The 16,136-nt window shown below is 34.3% G+C and overlaps 1 protein-coding gene across 2 annotated transcripts in view; it reads right to left on the minus strand.

Moving 5' to 3' along the window:
• Window positions 1–16,136, minus strand: part of Sym (symplekin scaffold protein) — a 649,809-nt gene that overhangs the window by 49,545 nt on the left and 584,128 nt on the right. For both annotated transcript variants that reach the window (XM_090398863.1, XM_090398864.1), the window contains one exon: window positions 8,271–8,458. In XM_090398863.1, coding sequence (XP_090254989.1) covers window positions 8,271–8,458 — 188 coding nt within the window. The remainder of the gene's footprint in view (window positions 1–8,270; window positions 8,459–16,136) is intronic.

Consider the following 16,136-nt stretch of genomic DNA (forward strand, 5'->3'; position numbering starts at 1 on the left):
TGAGCAATGAGCTCTCAATTTAGCAAGTATATCACGATGATAATTTGCCATTTGGTCCCACAGCCATCAAACATTAAATACATTCCTAAGCCACCTAAACAAACAACACAAACATATCCAATTTACTATTGGGATTGAAAACAATGACTCTCTTCCTTTTCTAGACACACATCTTCCCTTAGGCTGTGGCTAATGCAAACATACACAAACCAATATACACAAAGATTCATGCCATCATCCAACACAAAAACCATCAGCACCATCAAACATAGATACAGGCATTGAAGGAGGAATATGAAATCCTTAGCCAAATTTTTATAAAAAAAATGGCAACAACAAAAAGCAGTTCACAAGATCCTCAATAATAATGCAATGAAAATACAATAATGCAACAAAAATGCCAAACAGTAGGGGAATACTGGAAAAAATATATAAAACACTACAGAAATACAATATTAAGGCAACGTTCCCATCTTCTGCAAAATTAAAAAATATACTCAACTCATTCAAAGATCCCATTTCTTTCCTTACCCTACATAAAGGAGACAGGATTCACAATTCCAACAAGAAAAGATGAACACAAAGGCTATATCAAATTTCTTGGTAATTATTCATCAAATTACTATGGTAACATATGCCAGTCAGATCATGCACTCCAAACATGTGACAGAATTAACTGGAAAGGCATTATGTCTCTACACTGCACCAAACCTGGTTGGAAAGAAAATTCAAGAAAATTACTGGGTTTTCCAGTAATTCCAAGAATCTGGAAGACCAGAAAATATAGGATCCATAAAAGGATGGCAGAACCAAACAAAAGAAAATCTTAAGACAAACAGCACTATAAAGATGCATTTGATGTATTCCGAATCATTTGTATGTTATTACACGTATTATGTAAAAAAAAAGTATTTAATGATTTTTTTAAAAATTTTATTTAATTTATTTTACACACACACACACATATATATAATCCCCCCCCCCCCCCATCAGAGGTTAGGCCAAAACAGACAATTAACAAAGCAGATTTAGCTTACTGTTATGTAAGGTAAACTGTCGTGTAGCTCGTGTCTTGTTCATGTGTATATTTTCCTGATGATGACCTCAATATAAAGGCCTATTTCTTAAATGTGTGTTATTTCTTAATTAAAAGTAAAGTAATTGCTCTAATATATGTTTTTGTTTCCATTAATTGTACACAATGAATCCAATTCAAGTGTAAACTAATACAGAATATATTAACATGTTTAAGTATCATGTACAAGGGTGGTCTGAAAATTTCTCAGCATAACAACTAAAATGTGAATTTATAATTTCAAAATTATTTTCATTTTTCAACATAATCTCCCTTAAGACTAATACGTTTATTCCAGCAATGCTCCAGCACCATTATCCTGTCAGTAAGATCTGCAAGTTAGTTTTGGGAAGAGATAGAAGTCAGAGGGAGCCAAATCTAGGGAATAGGGTGGATGTTCCAACAAAATCATAGTGCAGGTCCCTTAATTTTCCCATTGCCAAAATGAAAGATGTTTTTTCCTTCTGCAAACCGGGTCTTTTCTCACGAATTTTTTCATCTAGTCTGGTTAAAAGATTGGAATAATATTCTCAGGTTATTGTTTTACCCTTTTCAAGATAATTAATAAACAAAATGCCTTTAGCATCCCAAAACACCAATGCCATGACCTTTCCTGCTGATGGAACCGACTTTGTCTTCTTTGGTGCTGAACAACTGGCTTCTGTCCACTGCTTTGATTCTGATGTGTAATGGTGAATCCAAGTCTCATCCATAGTAATAAATCGACATACAAAATCAGTTTTATTCTTGTTAAAACGCTCTAAGAATTGTTCAGAGATTTTCATGCGAATGTGTTTTTGATCTGCTGTCAGCAAGTACAGCACCCATCTTGTGCGAAGCTTTTTCATGTGCAATTCTTCATGCAAACTATATCCTACACATTCTTTTGAAATACATATAGTCTCAGCAATTTCACGCACTTTGACTCGCCGGTCATCCAATACCATATCATGTACTTGATCAATGATTTCTGGTGTTGTACTTTTTGGACATCCTTCATGTGGATCATCTTCAAGGCTTTTACGGCCACGTTTAAACTCAGAAGCTCATTTCTTAATTGTCAAAAACGAAGGAGAAGAGTGTCCAGCCAGCAAAGGTTGGTTGATTGGTAGAGCCTCTGCTACTAATGGCTCACACAAAAAGTTAAACAAGTTTGAGCACGGTTAGTAGTTGGAAGGGGGTTCAATCATTCGATGCTGTTGGCACACTCTCCCTCGATGAGTCTTTGGACTCCCTGGAGGTGTCAAATAATAATAATAATAATAATAAATAAACTTTTATGAATTTCTTTTGGCATTAAACCTTCTTTTGCAAAGCATTTTATAACCGCACGATACTCAATTTTATCCATTTCAAGGGATACAGACAACACTTTTGTTTCAGACAGCTGTATAAAACAAACTACTTGATAGAATGACTTGCAATTTCACATGGATGCTTATTACAGATGTACCAACTTAGAAAAAAAAAAACTTGCCGATAGTATTGCCATCTATGGTTGAGAACTTTTCAGACCATCCTTGTATATAGCAGATTCATAGTCTTGGTTGTATGTGATACAATCCAAAAACTTTTGGAAGGATATTTTGAAGGATTCCATAAATATGTTAGTGTAATGCAGTAAAATTTTTGAACCTATTAGCAACCTCCCCCCCTTTTTTTTTTGTTCCTAGTATTTTCTGTTTAACTGAAAGAATGTATTATCTAAGCAGTGCATGAATGGATTGATAGTGAGTGTATAAGTGGAAAGAGCTCCTACTCCTTATGATTTCAGCCCTGGTCATTAGTGAAAAACCTGATGACAAACAGAGTTGTCATGCTATCAAGATTTCTTGTCCTTTGCTATGAAATGCCTGGAATTCTTGAAGTATGATTCTGTCATCAACATATGGGAGTAGTAGCTGAACTAAATATTTAAACAGACTCAAAGTAGAGGCAATATCTAGTTTCAACAATTGGGAGCAACAATATATCCAGCTTGGTGGATTAGGGGTGCTATATATTCTGGGTACCATGAGGTACTCTGATGTTAAACTAATCTTTCAGTTCATTGGCTTATTTGAAGAACTTTTTATTAGGATGCGCAAAAGAAAAGACCTCACTAATTGGGACTTGCATCTACAAATGAAGAATATCAATGTTCTATGGCAGTAAACCAACTGCCATATATTGTATCTAATTACAGTGGTTTTCAAAACTTAAGAATGAACTGCAAATTGCAAATACAGATGTATCAGTTTTTGGAAATTTGTATAACTGACGATTTCAAGTAGAAAGCAGGTACACAATCAAATTTTTGAATTGAATGCAACAGGATAAAAGGCAAAAGGTTGCACTAAGCAAATTCTGTTTGAAGGAAGCTGTCTTGTAATATCTCAACATCATAATCTAGATGATTTTAGATGGGGAAGAATTATTGGAAACCTTGAAGAGTGACACAGAATTACTGATATTGCAAGAGTGTTTGGAATCTCATATTGCATTGCATCCAGGCTCTGGGCAGCATTTCAACCAATGGAAAGTGTTCCAGACATTTGCTAAACAGTCACCCTAGCTTTACCATGGAGCATGAAAACAGGTTTTTGGTTATAACAGTGAAATGAAATCTATGCACCATGGCAGGTCAACTTGCACGTCTGCTCCATTCAAGCACAGGTATGCAGACATATATCTTGACAAACTGTGGCAAGACATATGTGACAAGTTGGCCCATAAGATCAAAGGCCTGTAGTCTGCATCCCTTTATTCACATCTTATTGTAGATCACGTTTTCAGAGGTGTTGTATCCAAAAAATTGGACACGGCACAGTGGACTAACATACTCTTTACAGAGAGAGTTGTTTTAGTCTTTCCTTCAATTCTAGATGGCACATCTGATCTGGCGTGAAAGTGTTACTGCTTACTATTGTGAGAATGTTCCTGAAAGGGATAGATACAGTAGAGCTGGGGGTCAAGTGTGCGGAGGCATTATGCCTAATGGACGCACTGAGCTACAAGTGTTGGAAACAAATGGAGTTATTCGTTTTTTTTTCTTCTCCATACTGTAGTTATATTAGAAATCTTATTGAAGTATTTCCATCATAGAAACCTACAGGAAATAGAAATAAATAAATTATTTACCAATTTACAAAACACATTGCAATTTCATTTCTACAAAATTTATAACATATTTGTTGTGTAATATAATTTACTAGTAAGCTGGCAAGAAATTTATGTCCACATTTGTTTGTAGTCGTGAAAATTTTTTCATGTGCAGGTAAAAATGTAGTTCATCCTTAACTTTTGGACACCAGTGTACATCTGAAAATTAAGGAGGCTTTTGAAGTGACTCATTCAGATATAAAATACAACAAGAGGACTCTCAAGTGCTGATAAATATTACTTGGTTTGAAGTGTATGGTACAAAGATAAAACATAAGATTTACTGTCAAGATAAATACAGGTAATCCTCGTATAATGCGGTACTTATACAACGCAGTCTACAAATTGCAGTAACCCTTTATCTTTTCATATATTTTTCAACACATGACTTAAAAATCAAATTTTATCTTTGTTAAATTTGCATCTGCCCGTATCATGCATGTAGTTATAAGTAGCGAATTTATATTATGGGAAATACCCTTTAGCACGCACGTATGCGAATTGTTTACCGTATAAAGTATTTATTGGTGAAATTTGTCTTCGTTTTCTGCCAGGAAAGCACATTAAAAATCATAAGTGTGTTAATCTCAAGCTGAGCACTTTATTTTTTGGTGAGTTACATACAATATGTAATGCTTTTTTTTATGTAAAAAAAATATATTTTTATAGTAATGGCCACTTAGAGCACTTTCGATATGGTTGAAAACGAAATTAGTGAATCAATTGATGGGGAAATAGATTTATATGAGGAGGAACTGGTACAATTAATAGATGATGCCGAAGCAAATGGCGGGGAAAGTTCTCCCGAAGATCCTGATTGCGATGAATCCGTTAAAGAATTCAGTTTAAAGAAATTAGAAGAAGGATTGGACTTGGCAAGAAAGTTATTGTATGGATAATGATCTCTCAATGGAGCGCTCCGGAAAATTCACGAGACAATTGGATATTTGTTTAGCACCATATTATGAACTTATAAAAAAATTGCAGCATAGTAGTAAGCAAGGTCTTATTACTGACTTCTTGATAACTAAACCAACTGAAGTATGCAATGAGAATTATACAAATGCTGTCCAAGAGATTTCAAGTGATGACGACGTCTGGCCACTCGTAAATAAAGAACATGTATGAAATATTCGTTTTGAAGACAGTAATAACAATTAAAATATGCACGTTATTTTATTTTGCCTAAAACATTTATGCATTATGTGCAATGAAGTTTACGTATAATTTATAATTTTATACTATGTATTTGTTTCATAGTTTATTTGTTTTCTTAACTTACATGAATTACCTGAATTAAATAAAAACATATCTTTGTTGGATATATCATTGTTTATGTAATCTTTAAAAAAAAAAGAAAAACGATTTCGGAACCTTTTTTCTATGTGATATGAGTCTCGCATAATGCGATTTATATAACGCAGCATTTTTGTGGAATCTAACATCCGCGTTATACGAGGGTTACCTGTATTCATAAATACAGACAACTGCAATTTGTTCAAGTGTCACAGTAATAGGAGACCAAAAGAGAAATGTTGTACTTACTTGCTAAATGTCACCCAAAGGTATTAGGAGTTTCAACTAACAAACTCTGGGAAACAGTATATCAAAGAATGTGAGTTATGTGATTTGGTGGTGTCATCTTTATGCAGTTATGGTGTTCTAGGGGGTTAATTAATTCTAAAATATAATGCAAGTTTGAAACTGAAATAACATTTAATGATTAAAGGATTAACAAGTTGACTATGGGATCACAATATCCTTTTTTCACGTGGTGAATATTTCTTTCAATTGTCCCAATTAATCTAAAAAATGATGATCTGGCACATGAATGGAAAAATGATGCTATAAAAATTAACAGTTGACACACAGACAAAGAAAAAAAAAAAAACACTTGTATATAATTAATGCCAGATGAGCAAAAAGAAAATCTCAGAAATGTGTTTGAAATCACTGGGAGCAACAAATGTATTACCAATAGGGATGTGTTGAATATTCAGTTTTGCTTTTGTATTAGCTGTCTTTTTCAGATACTGGGCTTTGGCAAAATCAGTAGAGAGATTCAATATTTGGCTGGATGAAGCAGAAAAAATCCTGTTACCTACAATGAATCGAGATATGCCTCCAATTTTTTTGCATCACTTCATACAAAGGCTTGTTGCACTTGCTACAGGCACTTTCTTTGGTGTTTTTATTTTAGTTTATATTATGCAGTTTTAGCCATAAATAATAATAAAGAATATTTGAAAGTTTTATGATTTATATGAAGATTCAAAATTTGCAAACTGTAAGATATGCAAACAAACAACAACAACAAGAAAAGGATGCACACAGCTATGATTAATCATGTAAAAAACATATGCACAGTGATAAATTTATATAATAAAATGAAACTGAAATATCAAACAACAATGCAAGAATCTGTAAGTAGTCAGAATCTAAATTAAATTCACCAAAACAAACTTTATTTCAAGTTATGAATAATCTAAAAAAAGATTTCCAAGGCTAATGAGAAACTTATTCTACAGTACAGTTTTTCAGAGAAAATTTCTTTTGGCACCAACTTCTCACCATGACGGGAGGAATCCTTATATACTTTTTCATCCTGCATACAGACAAATCGGCCCTTCAGAACACACGCAATTTACAGAAAAAAAAATACTAGCTGTGGTGGTGGGCAGTAGATGGCACTAATGTAGATGATTGGTAGTAGAGGTTCGGTGTAGTGGTGGAGACAGAGAGTTGTACAATAGGTGTCTTCCTGTCTTCAGACGCCTTGGAGGTGTCATGAATAATAATAATAATAACTTCCACCGTATTCGCTGAAAGAGTTTTTTCAAAAGGAGCAATATTTATGAAAAAACCAGACGTAAGCTTTTCCCAAAAAACTTCAAAAAAAAAAAAATTCTTTTCAACTCGATAATTTATCATGAATTCATTTTGATTGATAAATCCATAATTATTCTGTATATTTCACAATTTAAAATAAACATCCTGTTAATATTTTTATTCTGTTATTTGACATATTAAGTGCAATATATGCAATGCACATTTTTTAAAAAATAAATGTTTGCTATAAAATTGAATGACAGTTTTATTATAATGAAATGGAGAATGTTATGGATAAAAGTTTTAAAAATTTACCAGAGCTTATGAGAACATAACCTTCGGCATCAGAGTTGCCTTCGCTTGTATTTTGGCACTGCGTATTTAAAGGACTCAGCATAGTAGCACACTGGCCTAATAGGTATAATGACACTTCATTCTCATCACATTCCCATACAGAAACCTTCAAATTTTACAGGCCTCTGCAAAATATACCATAGCAATCCTATGACAAAATGTTAAATTCATCATAAGCCAAGATGAGAGACTCTAGTTTGAAATAAATAAGATAAATAATGGAAGATACATGGATCTATTAGTATTTTATAATCAAATATAGAAAATCTTAAAGTTTAAAAAATTTACCAAAGAGCTTACAAGAAAGTTATGTTTTCATATACTCTGGTCAATTTTTCTACATTTGGCTATAAAACATGGATGGATCCATAATATACTCCTTTTAGCATCTCATGGTGCCAAATTAAAACCTCTTGGCTCTGAAATAAAAATGTTCTTTTTATTTTTGCATTTTTATATGGTTACATGCTTAAGTATTATTACACAGATTTTTCAATCTTTCTTCATCCAGCAATTTAGCCAAAACATGCTGAATTAAAATTTAAACATTCTGAAAAAAATTTTGAACAAAACTCATACATGCATTAAAATTTTTTTATCAGTTTTCAGTTAGTGTAATTTTTATTTATTTATTTTTTTCAAAGAATTTGCTAATAAAATTTGATCTTGTATGCATTGGCCAAACTGAATATTTGGTATTTGGTTATTCAGCCAAATCACAGTTCAATGCATCCCTAAGTCAGTACAGTAGTATTAATGGAGGATTATGAAGTAAAGAAAGTTAGTATTGTTAAAACAGTTTTACCTTCCTAGACATGTTTTAGCTTTATTCTTATCATTACCATGACAAATAATATCATTTATTCTTTACCTGTTTTATTATCAGTCTTTGCAAGATATTCATGACAAAACCAATCAGTCGAGGATAGAGCGATAATGATTGAATAACTGTCCTCATGAGGAGAGTAGGCAGAGGATTCTGTTCCATCAACTGCTGCATAACCACTGCTAGCACTTCTTGAGTATATATGTGTTTTTCAGCAAAACAGAGAGAGGTAGCTATGGAAAGAAAATAAGTTTTATAGATCGCTTTCACATAACATAAACTGCAATATCTAAGAGTCCCAAACCTCTTAGAAGTTCATGTCACAGTCAGAATACTACAGGTTCATATGATTTAGTTAAACAATAAGAAAGGGAGACTTTTCTTTGCTTTAGGTTTGCTTTATAGTTTATTTGGCACAAAGACAACACAGGTCATACTCTGCTTATCTATAGTTGTAACCATACTAAAGGTTACAACTATAGATAAGCAGTTACAGAAAATTGTAAACAATATGTCTGTACAAAAATCTAGTTCCACAAAGCAGCATCTACAGATAAACAGAACTGCTGCAGAGGACACAGAAACACATAAGGTCAGAGGTCATTACGGTAATACAAAAATAGTTAACGATATAAGTTAATATAGTGGTATCTCACTAATCCGAACCCTCCAGTAATCCGAACTGCGGTTTGAAAGAAAAAACAGTTTTATTTATTACATATTATTATTTTGCCTCCAAACTGTACTACATTGTTGCAGCCAATGGATCAGAACATAATACAATCCATTAACTTAAAAGATCGTAAAGACCTGCTTTTAAAAATGTAATTTCCCAAAATCATGATGTTACCACATCAATAAAAAATATAAATTTGAAGGATGTAGCATTCTCAGTTGCTGCTGCTTGGGAAGCCTCGAACCTGAAACAATTCGAGCATCATGGAAAAAATTGTGGCCTTCTAGAATTTACTAAGATAACTACGGTGATATACAAAAAGAGGAAATTCAAAACGTGCATAATTTAATTAAAAATATAAATCCAGATGTTGCTATTTCACAACAGATGTTAAGGAATGGATTACATGTAGAACCGAAAGTGAATTCGAAATCAAATCAGATGCTGAAATTATAAATATGATGATAAAGAATAAATTAGAAGATGATGATGACGATAAAGAACTCGAAGAAAAAGACATGGAGAGGCAGTTGACAGTTTTAATATGTGTATAGAATGGGCTAAGCAAAATGATATGCCATTCCACAAAATTTTATTGCTAATGCAACTCCGAGAAGAAGCATTCGAAAAAAGTTTAGCTTCCAAGAAGCAAAAGAAAATCAGTGACTTTTTTACAGAGAAATAAAAAAAAAAATTTTGTGTGTTATTTTGTGAAACTTTTTTTTTGTGATGTGTACAAGAAAGTGATATTTTTTATGCAAATTAAGTTATGCACTGAACTATGCAATTTTAATAAATCAGAATCCTCCGCAATACAGATATATACAAACTACATTTTTTATTAAAATAAACTTGTATTATATTTTAAGTTTTACATTACAGTACAGTACATTACAGTAGCTTTTTTCTTATTAGTTTCTTCATTTATTTACAGAATTAAATTGATGTACCATTAGGATCTCATTATTTTTCTAAATGCTAGTTTAGAAAAATAATTTAATTTAAGGAAAAAAAATTATTTTTCTTAAATGCTAGTTATTGTTGTCTCTTGGGGGGAAATTCGCTAATCCGAACGATCACGGTTTTTATTACATATATGTAAAATTATAACAGATGCAAAATAGGCAAAAAGGGATTATTATACAATATGCATGGATGAAAATTAAATTTAGCAATGCAGTATAAACAGAATTTAGCAATACATATAAACAAAATTACTAGAAGGTAACAAATAGACAAGGTGTCCTACAGCAATACATGATTGATTAGTCGAAAAATAAACTAGTAAATAAAACGCATATATAAAATTTACGTTAAACAATGCAGTATCTACATATAAACAAAATTACTGCAGAGGTTTCAGCAGCACATAAATAGATAACAGTACAGGTTAACATATGCATATACAAAACAAGTCAAGGAAAGCAGTATCTACATATAGTAAGATTACAATAAATGTTATTACACTAAGACATAAAGAGTCAGAAAGGAATTATTATACAGCATATATGTACAAAATTTAAGTTTAGCATTATGGTATTTACATATTAACAAAATTACAGCAGGGTGATACAAATATACACGATCAAGGCCTACAGTAATACATAATTGGTCAAAATTTAAACTAATGAATAACATGTATGTATAAAAGTTAAGCAATACAGTATTTACATATAAACAAATTTATGGTCAAATGTGTTTGTACAAATTAATTCTTTCTAAAATATTAAAAACATCTTGCAATCTGCCTGAGTCTGTAGCATTTCCCTGAGTGTATATGGCTTGGTTAGATAGATGAAAATTTCATTCCTCTCTCATGTAAATTGTTGACACTCTACCAGAATATGATAAATAGTGAGATGTGTATTGCATTTTTCACATATGGGAGGGTCATCAGATCTCAGTAAATAGAATGCGTAAGGTGATTATGACCTATGCAGAGCCTAGCAAGAACAACCTCCTCCCTTCTCTTCGTACATCGACTAGAATGCCAGTGCTTAATTTCAGGTTTAATGACATATAATTTGTTTGTCAATGTTTCCTGCCATGTTGACTCCCACTGAACAATTAGCTTTGATCTTATAAGCTGTCCATATATGGAACTGTCAAACAGTATGTGGAGAAGGTATGAGCTAATTTAGCAGCTGCATCTGCAGCCTCATTTCCCTTAATTCCAATATGGCTGGGAATCCAGCAGAACTGAACATCAAAATTAAGGATTTTCATTTTGTGAAACAGGTGTAGCACCTCATAAAGTACTGCATGTGGATTATACATAGGAGATAGCCTGTAAAGAGCTCAATGAGTCTGTGTAAATTATACACTTTTGGTAGCAGCTTTCTTTTATATGCACAAGTGCAAGCTGAATGGCATCTAACTCTGCTGTATAATTACTGCAGTCTGGTGAGATCTGATTTGAGATAATAATGTCAGGAAACACAGCAGTACAGTCAACAGAGATATTAGTTAACCATCAGTATAGATGGGTAAGAAATCAGTGTGTGCTATTCTGTGTGCATTAAACAATTGCAGGTAGATGGATGATGGAGTATAAGATTTCTGTAGCTGACAAAGCGAGAGGTTACAAGATGGTGTGCAAACCTGCCATGGAGGGATGCTGTTATGTTTAGTGTAGCTAATGTTGTCAACATTTATACCAACAGCTTGCACAGTTTCTTTAACACGCATACCAAAAGGATATATAGCAGTTTGACATGTGATATTGAGCTTCCAATGCAGAGAGAAGATACTAGTCCATGTAGGATGACCTGGGAGAGATTTTATTTTTATGACATAATTAAGAGATAACTGTTTCCGTTAAAGTGATAGAGCCGGTTCATTTGCTTCAACATAAAGACTTGGAGTGAGCGATGTGTGAAAGGCACCAGTAGCTATCCGTATACCCTGATGATGGATGGAATCCAACTATCATAGGTTACTCTGGCTTGCAGAACCATAGACTTGGTTTGAACTTATAAGTGCATGATAAAGATGGAGCAATGAAGCTCGATCAGCACTCCACTCAGTAGAGGATAGAGTGTGAAGGATGTTCACATTTTTTTTGCACTTTTCTCTTAGTTGACGAATATGTGCTAGATATGTAAGTTTTCTATCAAAGATGAGTCCCGAGAACTTGGTTTCTGTAGCTACTGGAATAACAGCATGCCCCATTCTTAATTCAGGATCTGGGTGATGAGTACGTTTTCGACAGAAGTGTACACAGACACTTTTTTCTGTTGAAAACCTAAACCCATTATTAAGAGCCCACAGAGACATGATCAATTGCTTGCTGAAGTTGTCTTTCAATTACTCTCATGTTACGTGAGTGACAGTAAATCGTGAAGTCATCAACATATACAGCATTGTCTACAGTGGGAGGAAGCTGTTCAATGATTGAGTTAATTTTAATAGCAAAAAAAGGGTCACATTTAAGACAGAGCCTTGGGGAACACCCTATTCTTGATGATACGGTCGAGATAATGTACTTCTCACTCTGACTTGGAAAGTTTGCCTGGACAGAAAGTTTTTAATAAATACAGGGAGGTGTCCTTTGAGACCTAGGTTATAGAGGTCTTTTAATATGTCATATCTCCAGGCTGTGTCATAAGCTTTTTCCATGTCAAAAAAAACTGAAACAAGCTGTTCTTGCTTAACAAATGCATCTCTTATACAACTTTCTAAACAAACCAAATAGTCTAAAGCTGAATGATGTCTATGGAAACCACACTGTGTACTGGAGAGGAAGACTGTTGCTTTCTAAATACCAGAAAAGTCTGGCATCAACCGTTTTCTCTAGTATCTTACAAAGACTTATAGTATCTTACAACATTTTCTCTAGTATCTTACAAAGACATCAATTGCAGAATATGAACGGGTAGACATATTCTGCAATTGATGTTACAATTGCAATTGCAGAATATGAACGAGTAGACATATGAAAGAAAGTATTAACTTTATTGTTTAAAGGGAGAGGTTATTATTATTATCAAGGACTCTTTCAATAATTCGACCTCATCTGTTAGTGTTGGCAGTACCCCACAGAGTACTGTGACCATTAAAGTCACCCATCAAAAGTATGGGTTCAGGCAGTTGCAAGATAAGATTGTCAAGATCAATTTCATTTAACTCAGCACTCGGTGGTAAATAAATTGAACATACTGTAACAAGAAATTCCACAGAGAGCCGAATCGCTACTGCTTCCAGAGCAGTATTAAGCTGGACATGGTGGAAAAGAATATGACTGCCCACTTGGATAGCTACCCCTCCATGAGCACATCTCCAGTTCTGTCCTTACGTACAACAGTGAAATTCCTAAAGGCACAGTCCTCATTGGGTCTTAAGTATGTTCCCTGTAGACAGAAACAGAAAGGTTTGTGTTTCTACAACATCATTTTGATATCATCAATATTCTGGCGAATCCCACAACAGTTCCATTGTAAAAATTTTCCTATTGTCTTGATTTTAGTGACTTGTCTGGTTTTTGGGAGGTTTAGGACTTACCTTTGGCAGATTTATATTTATCTATTGTTTTAGGGAAGTATGGATGGCCAGTGTCCATCTCTTTCTCTGGTAGAGTGTTCAAAACATGAAATATGTTAGGGGTCAGTTGGTAGGTTTAGTTTAATTTCAGTGGGTACCGAGGTATCCAATTTTTCTGTGCAAGTGTCTGGTGGTTTATCTTTGAGATATCTCTGCCATAATTTTTTTGACATTGACTGGGACCATTTTTGAAGTTGTCTCTGGAGTAATGCCATAGGTCTTGTGATTAATGCGCTCAACACAGAAGCACTTGCGATCATAAAGTTCAGGTATGGTGAAATTATCAGATGGTGGAACAGACATACATGTTTGAGTTGCTGTTGCCACTTTTTTAATTGTTACTTTTCCAGCATAAGAGGATCTCAGAACAGGTGTAATGGTAGCCAGCTTTCGTTTTGCATCCTGATATGTCATGTTTTGTTCTGTTCTAATTTTTTGTATCATCTCTTTTTCATCTTTCCATTTCTGACATGCACGAGAATAAGCTGGATTATCTCCCTGATAGTTGAGACATTCAGCTTTTTTTGCACAGCGAGATTTTTTTTTCATGTTCTTTACTACCATATCAGGCATAGGCAGTAGAACCACGACAGGCAGTCTGGGCATGTCCATATCTCTGACATTTAAAGCATCTCAGCGAGTTAGGGATGAACATTCTAACAAGACAGCTGAGATACCCTGCTTTTACAGATGTCGGAGGCCTAGGTGTATGAAAAGTAAGGATGTTATTGGTTGAAACGAGGTGACCATCCCTACATATTAGGATATGCCTCACACCCATCACTCCTTGATCTTTAAGCTCTGAACATATCTCCTTATCAGGAATATCAAGGAGATCCCATTCTGATATCACTCCTCTACTGGAATCAAGTGTTCTATGAGGTGTTACTGCAATTTGTATTCTACCTATTGTCGTTGCTCTCAGTAGTTTCTCAGAATGTTACTGACACAGTGTTTCCACGAGGATATCACCAGATCTCAATTTCTTAACAGTTTTGGGAGGTCCTGCCAGTCCTTCTAAACCTTTTTGAATAAAGAAAAGTGACATTTTCCCAATTGGTTTTTCACCTGTTGCATGAATGATTAAAGAAGCTGGTACATTTATGTTGGTATCCAATATCTTTTGTTTCTTGCTTCTATTTCCATATGCTGTATCTACGGTATCAGTACTTGGTTGGGACTTAGTTAGGGTCCCTGCAACATTTGAGGATGAAGGATTTGTGCTCAAGTAGTTTTTAGTTCGGCACCAGAGGTCTCCACCTACCACGGATCAACACACGGACGCCCACTACCCAGCAAGCAAAGACTGCTGGCTCAGGAGTGGAACAGCAGGGCTACCCTGGACGCTATACCGGCACTACAGCAGGTCTAGGTTCCCGACCCTGGACCGTGTGGTGAGAGGCTTACTGCAACACCATTGACCTTTGCAGGCAAGCCCACTAGCTGACTGTTCCTGGCTGAGCCATCCAGGACCGCATGTCTTGCCGAAGCAGGAGCCAAAATAGTGCAAGACTACCAGAAAATCACCCTTTCCGGATGTCCATAGGTCATACCACACGGCAAACATGCCATTGGATCCCAGTGATGGTGGTCTGGATAAAGACTCAGGAAAAGCAGAGCCAAGAATATGGGAAGTAAAGCAAAGAAAAATAGGAAGAATGAAAAGGGCCAGTAACATCACTGGGAGGTCCCCTCCACCACGAACAGGTGCCCCCCACATGGAGGGGTCTTTGCTTTAGCTCTTCACTCTTTAAGATACTACAGCCAATTAGTTTTTAAAATGTTGTGTTATCTGTGGGATACAAAAAATAATACAATATATTAAATAAATAAATTATATAAAAATAGATAAACTAGTTAGTGGCATTTTGTTCGGGATGTGAAATGAAAATGTGTGCAGATATTTTGATATGTTGGCTGTAGTAGCAAGCTTATTTAAGCATGTTACTAGTACCAACCCAATTAGAATAACTCCTAAAATTATGTATAAATATATTCTGATATTTATACATTATGGCATATCAAAATGGCAACATGGAATGTAAGGACAATGAAACAAATAGGAAAGATGAATGAAGTTGATAATGAAATGCTGAAATATAAAATAGACTTCACTGCATTACAAGAAATGCGATGGCAATGACAGAGGAGAATTAAGAAACAACATTATAGTTTTATTTATAATGGTCCCAATGAATAAACTGGTCAGTTGTTTGCTGGCTTCATATTAAGCAAAGAAATGTGGAAAAGTATGTTAGAATACGAAACTATTAGTGACCGAATATGTAAAATAAGACTAAAAAGAAAATTAGAAACATTACTGTCATTTCAGCTCAAGCACCAACTGAAGAGAAAGAAGAAATTGATAAAAATGGATTTTATGACCAACTTGATGAAGTTTGCTGTAAGATACAAAGGTATGATATTTTATAAATCATGGGAGACTTTAACGCCAAGATTGGGAAAGCTGAATATCAAAAGCATGTGGCAGGATTATTTATGATACATGATAAAAACAATGAAAATGGTGATTTACTGATGCAATTTGCAATCAGAAACAAATTGTTCATAAGAAACACATCGTTCACAGATAAAGTAATTCACCTGGGAACTTGGAGGATACTAGGCATGAACGACATAGACCAGACTGATCATGTTTTAGTCTCGAGACGTCATTTCTCCTTTGTCATTGATGT

The sequence above is a fragment of the Typopeltis vanoorti genome, chromosome 10 (genome assembly GCF_054136105.1).
Source record: "Typopeltis vanoorti isolate ZY-2024b chromosome 10, IOZ_Tvanoo_1.0, whole genome shotgun sequence".
NCBI lineage: Eukaryota > Metazoa > Arthropoda > Arachnida > Uropygi > Thelyphonidae > Typopeltis > Typopeltis vanoorti.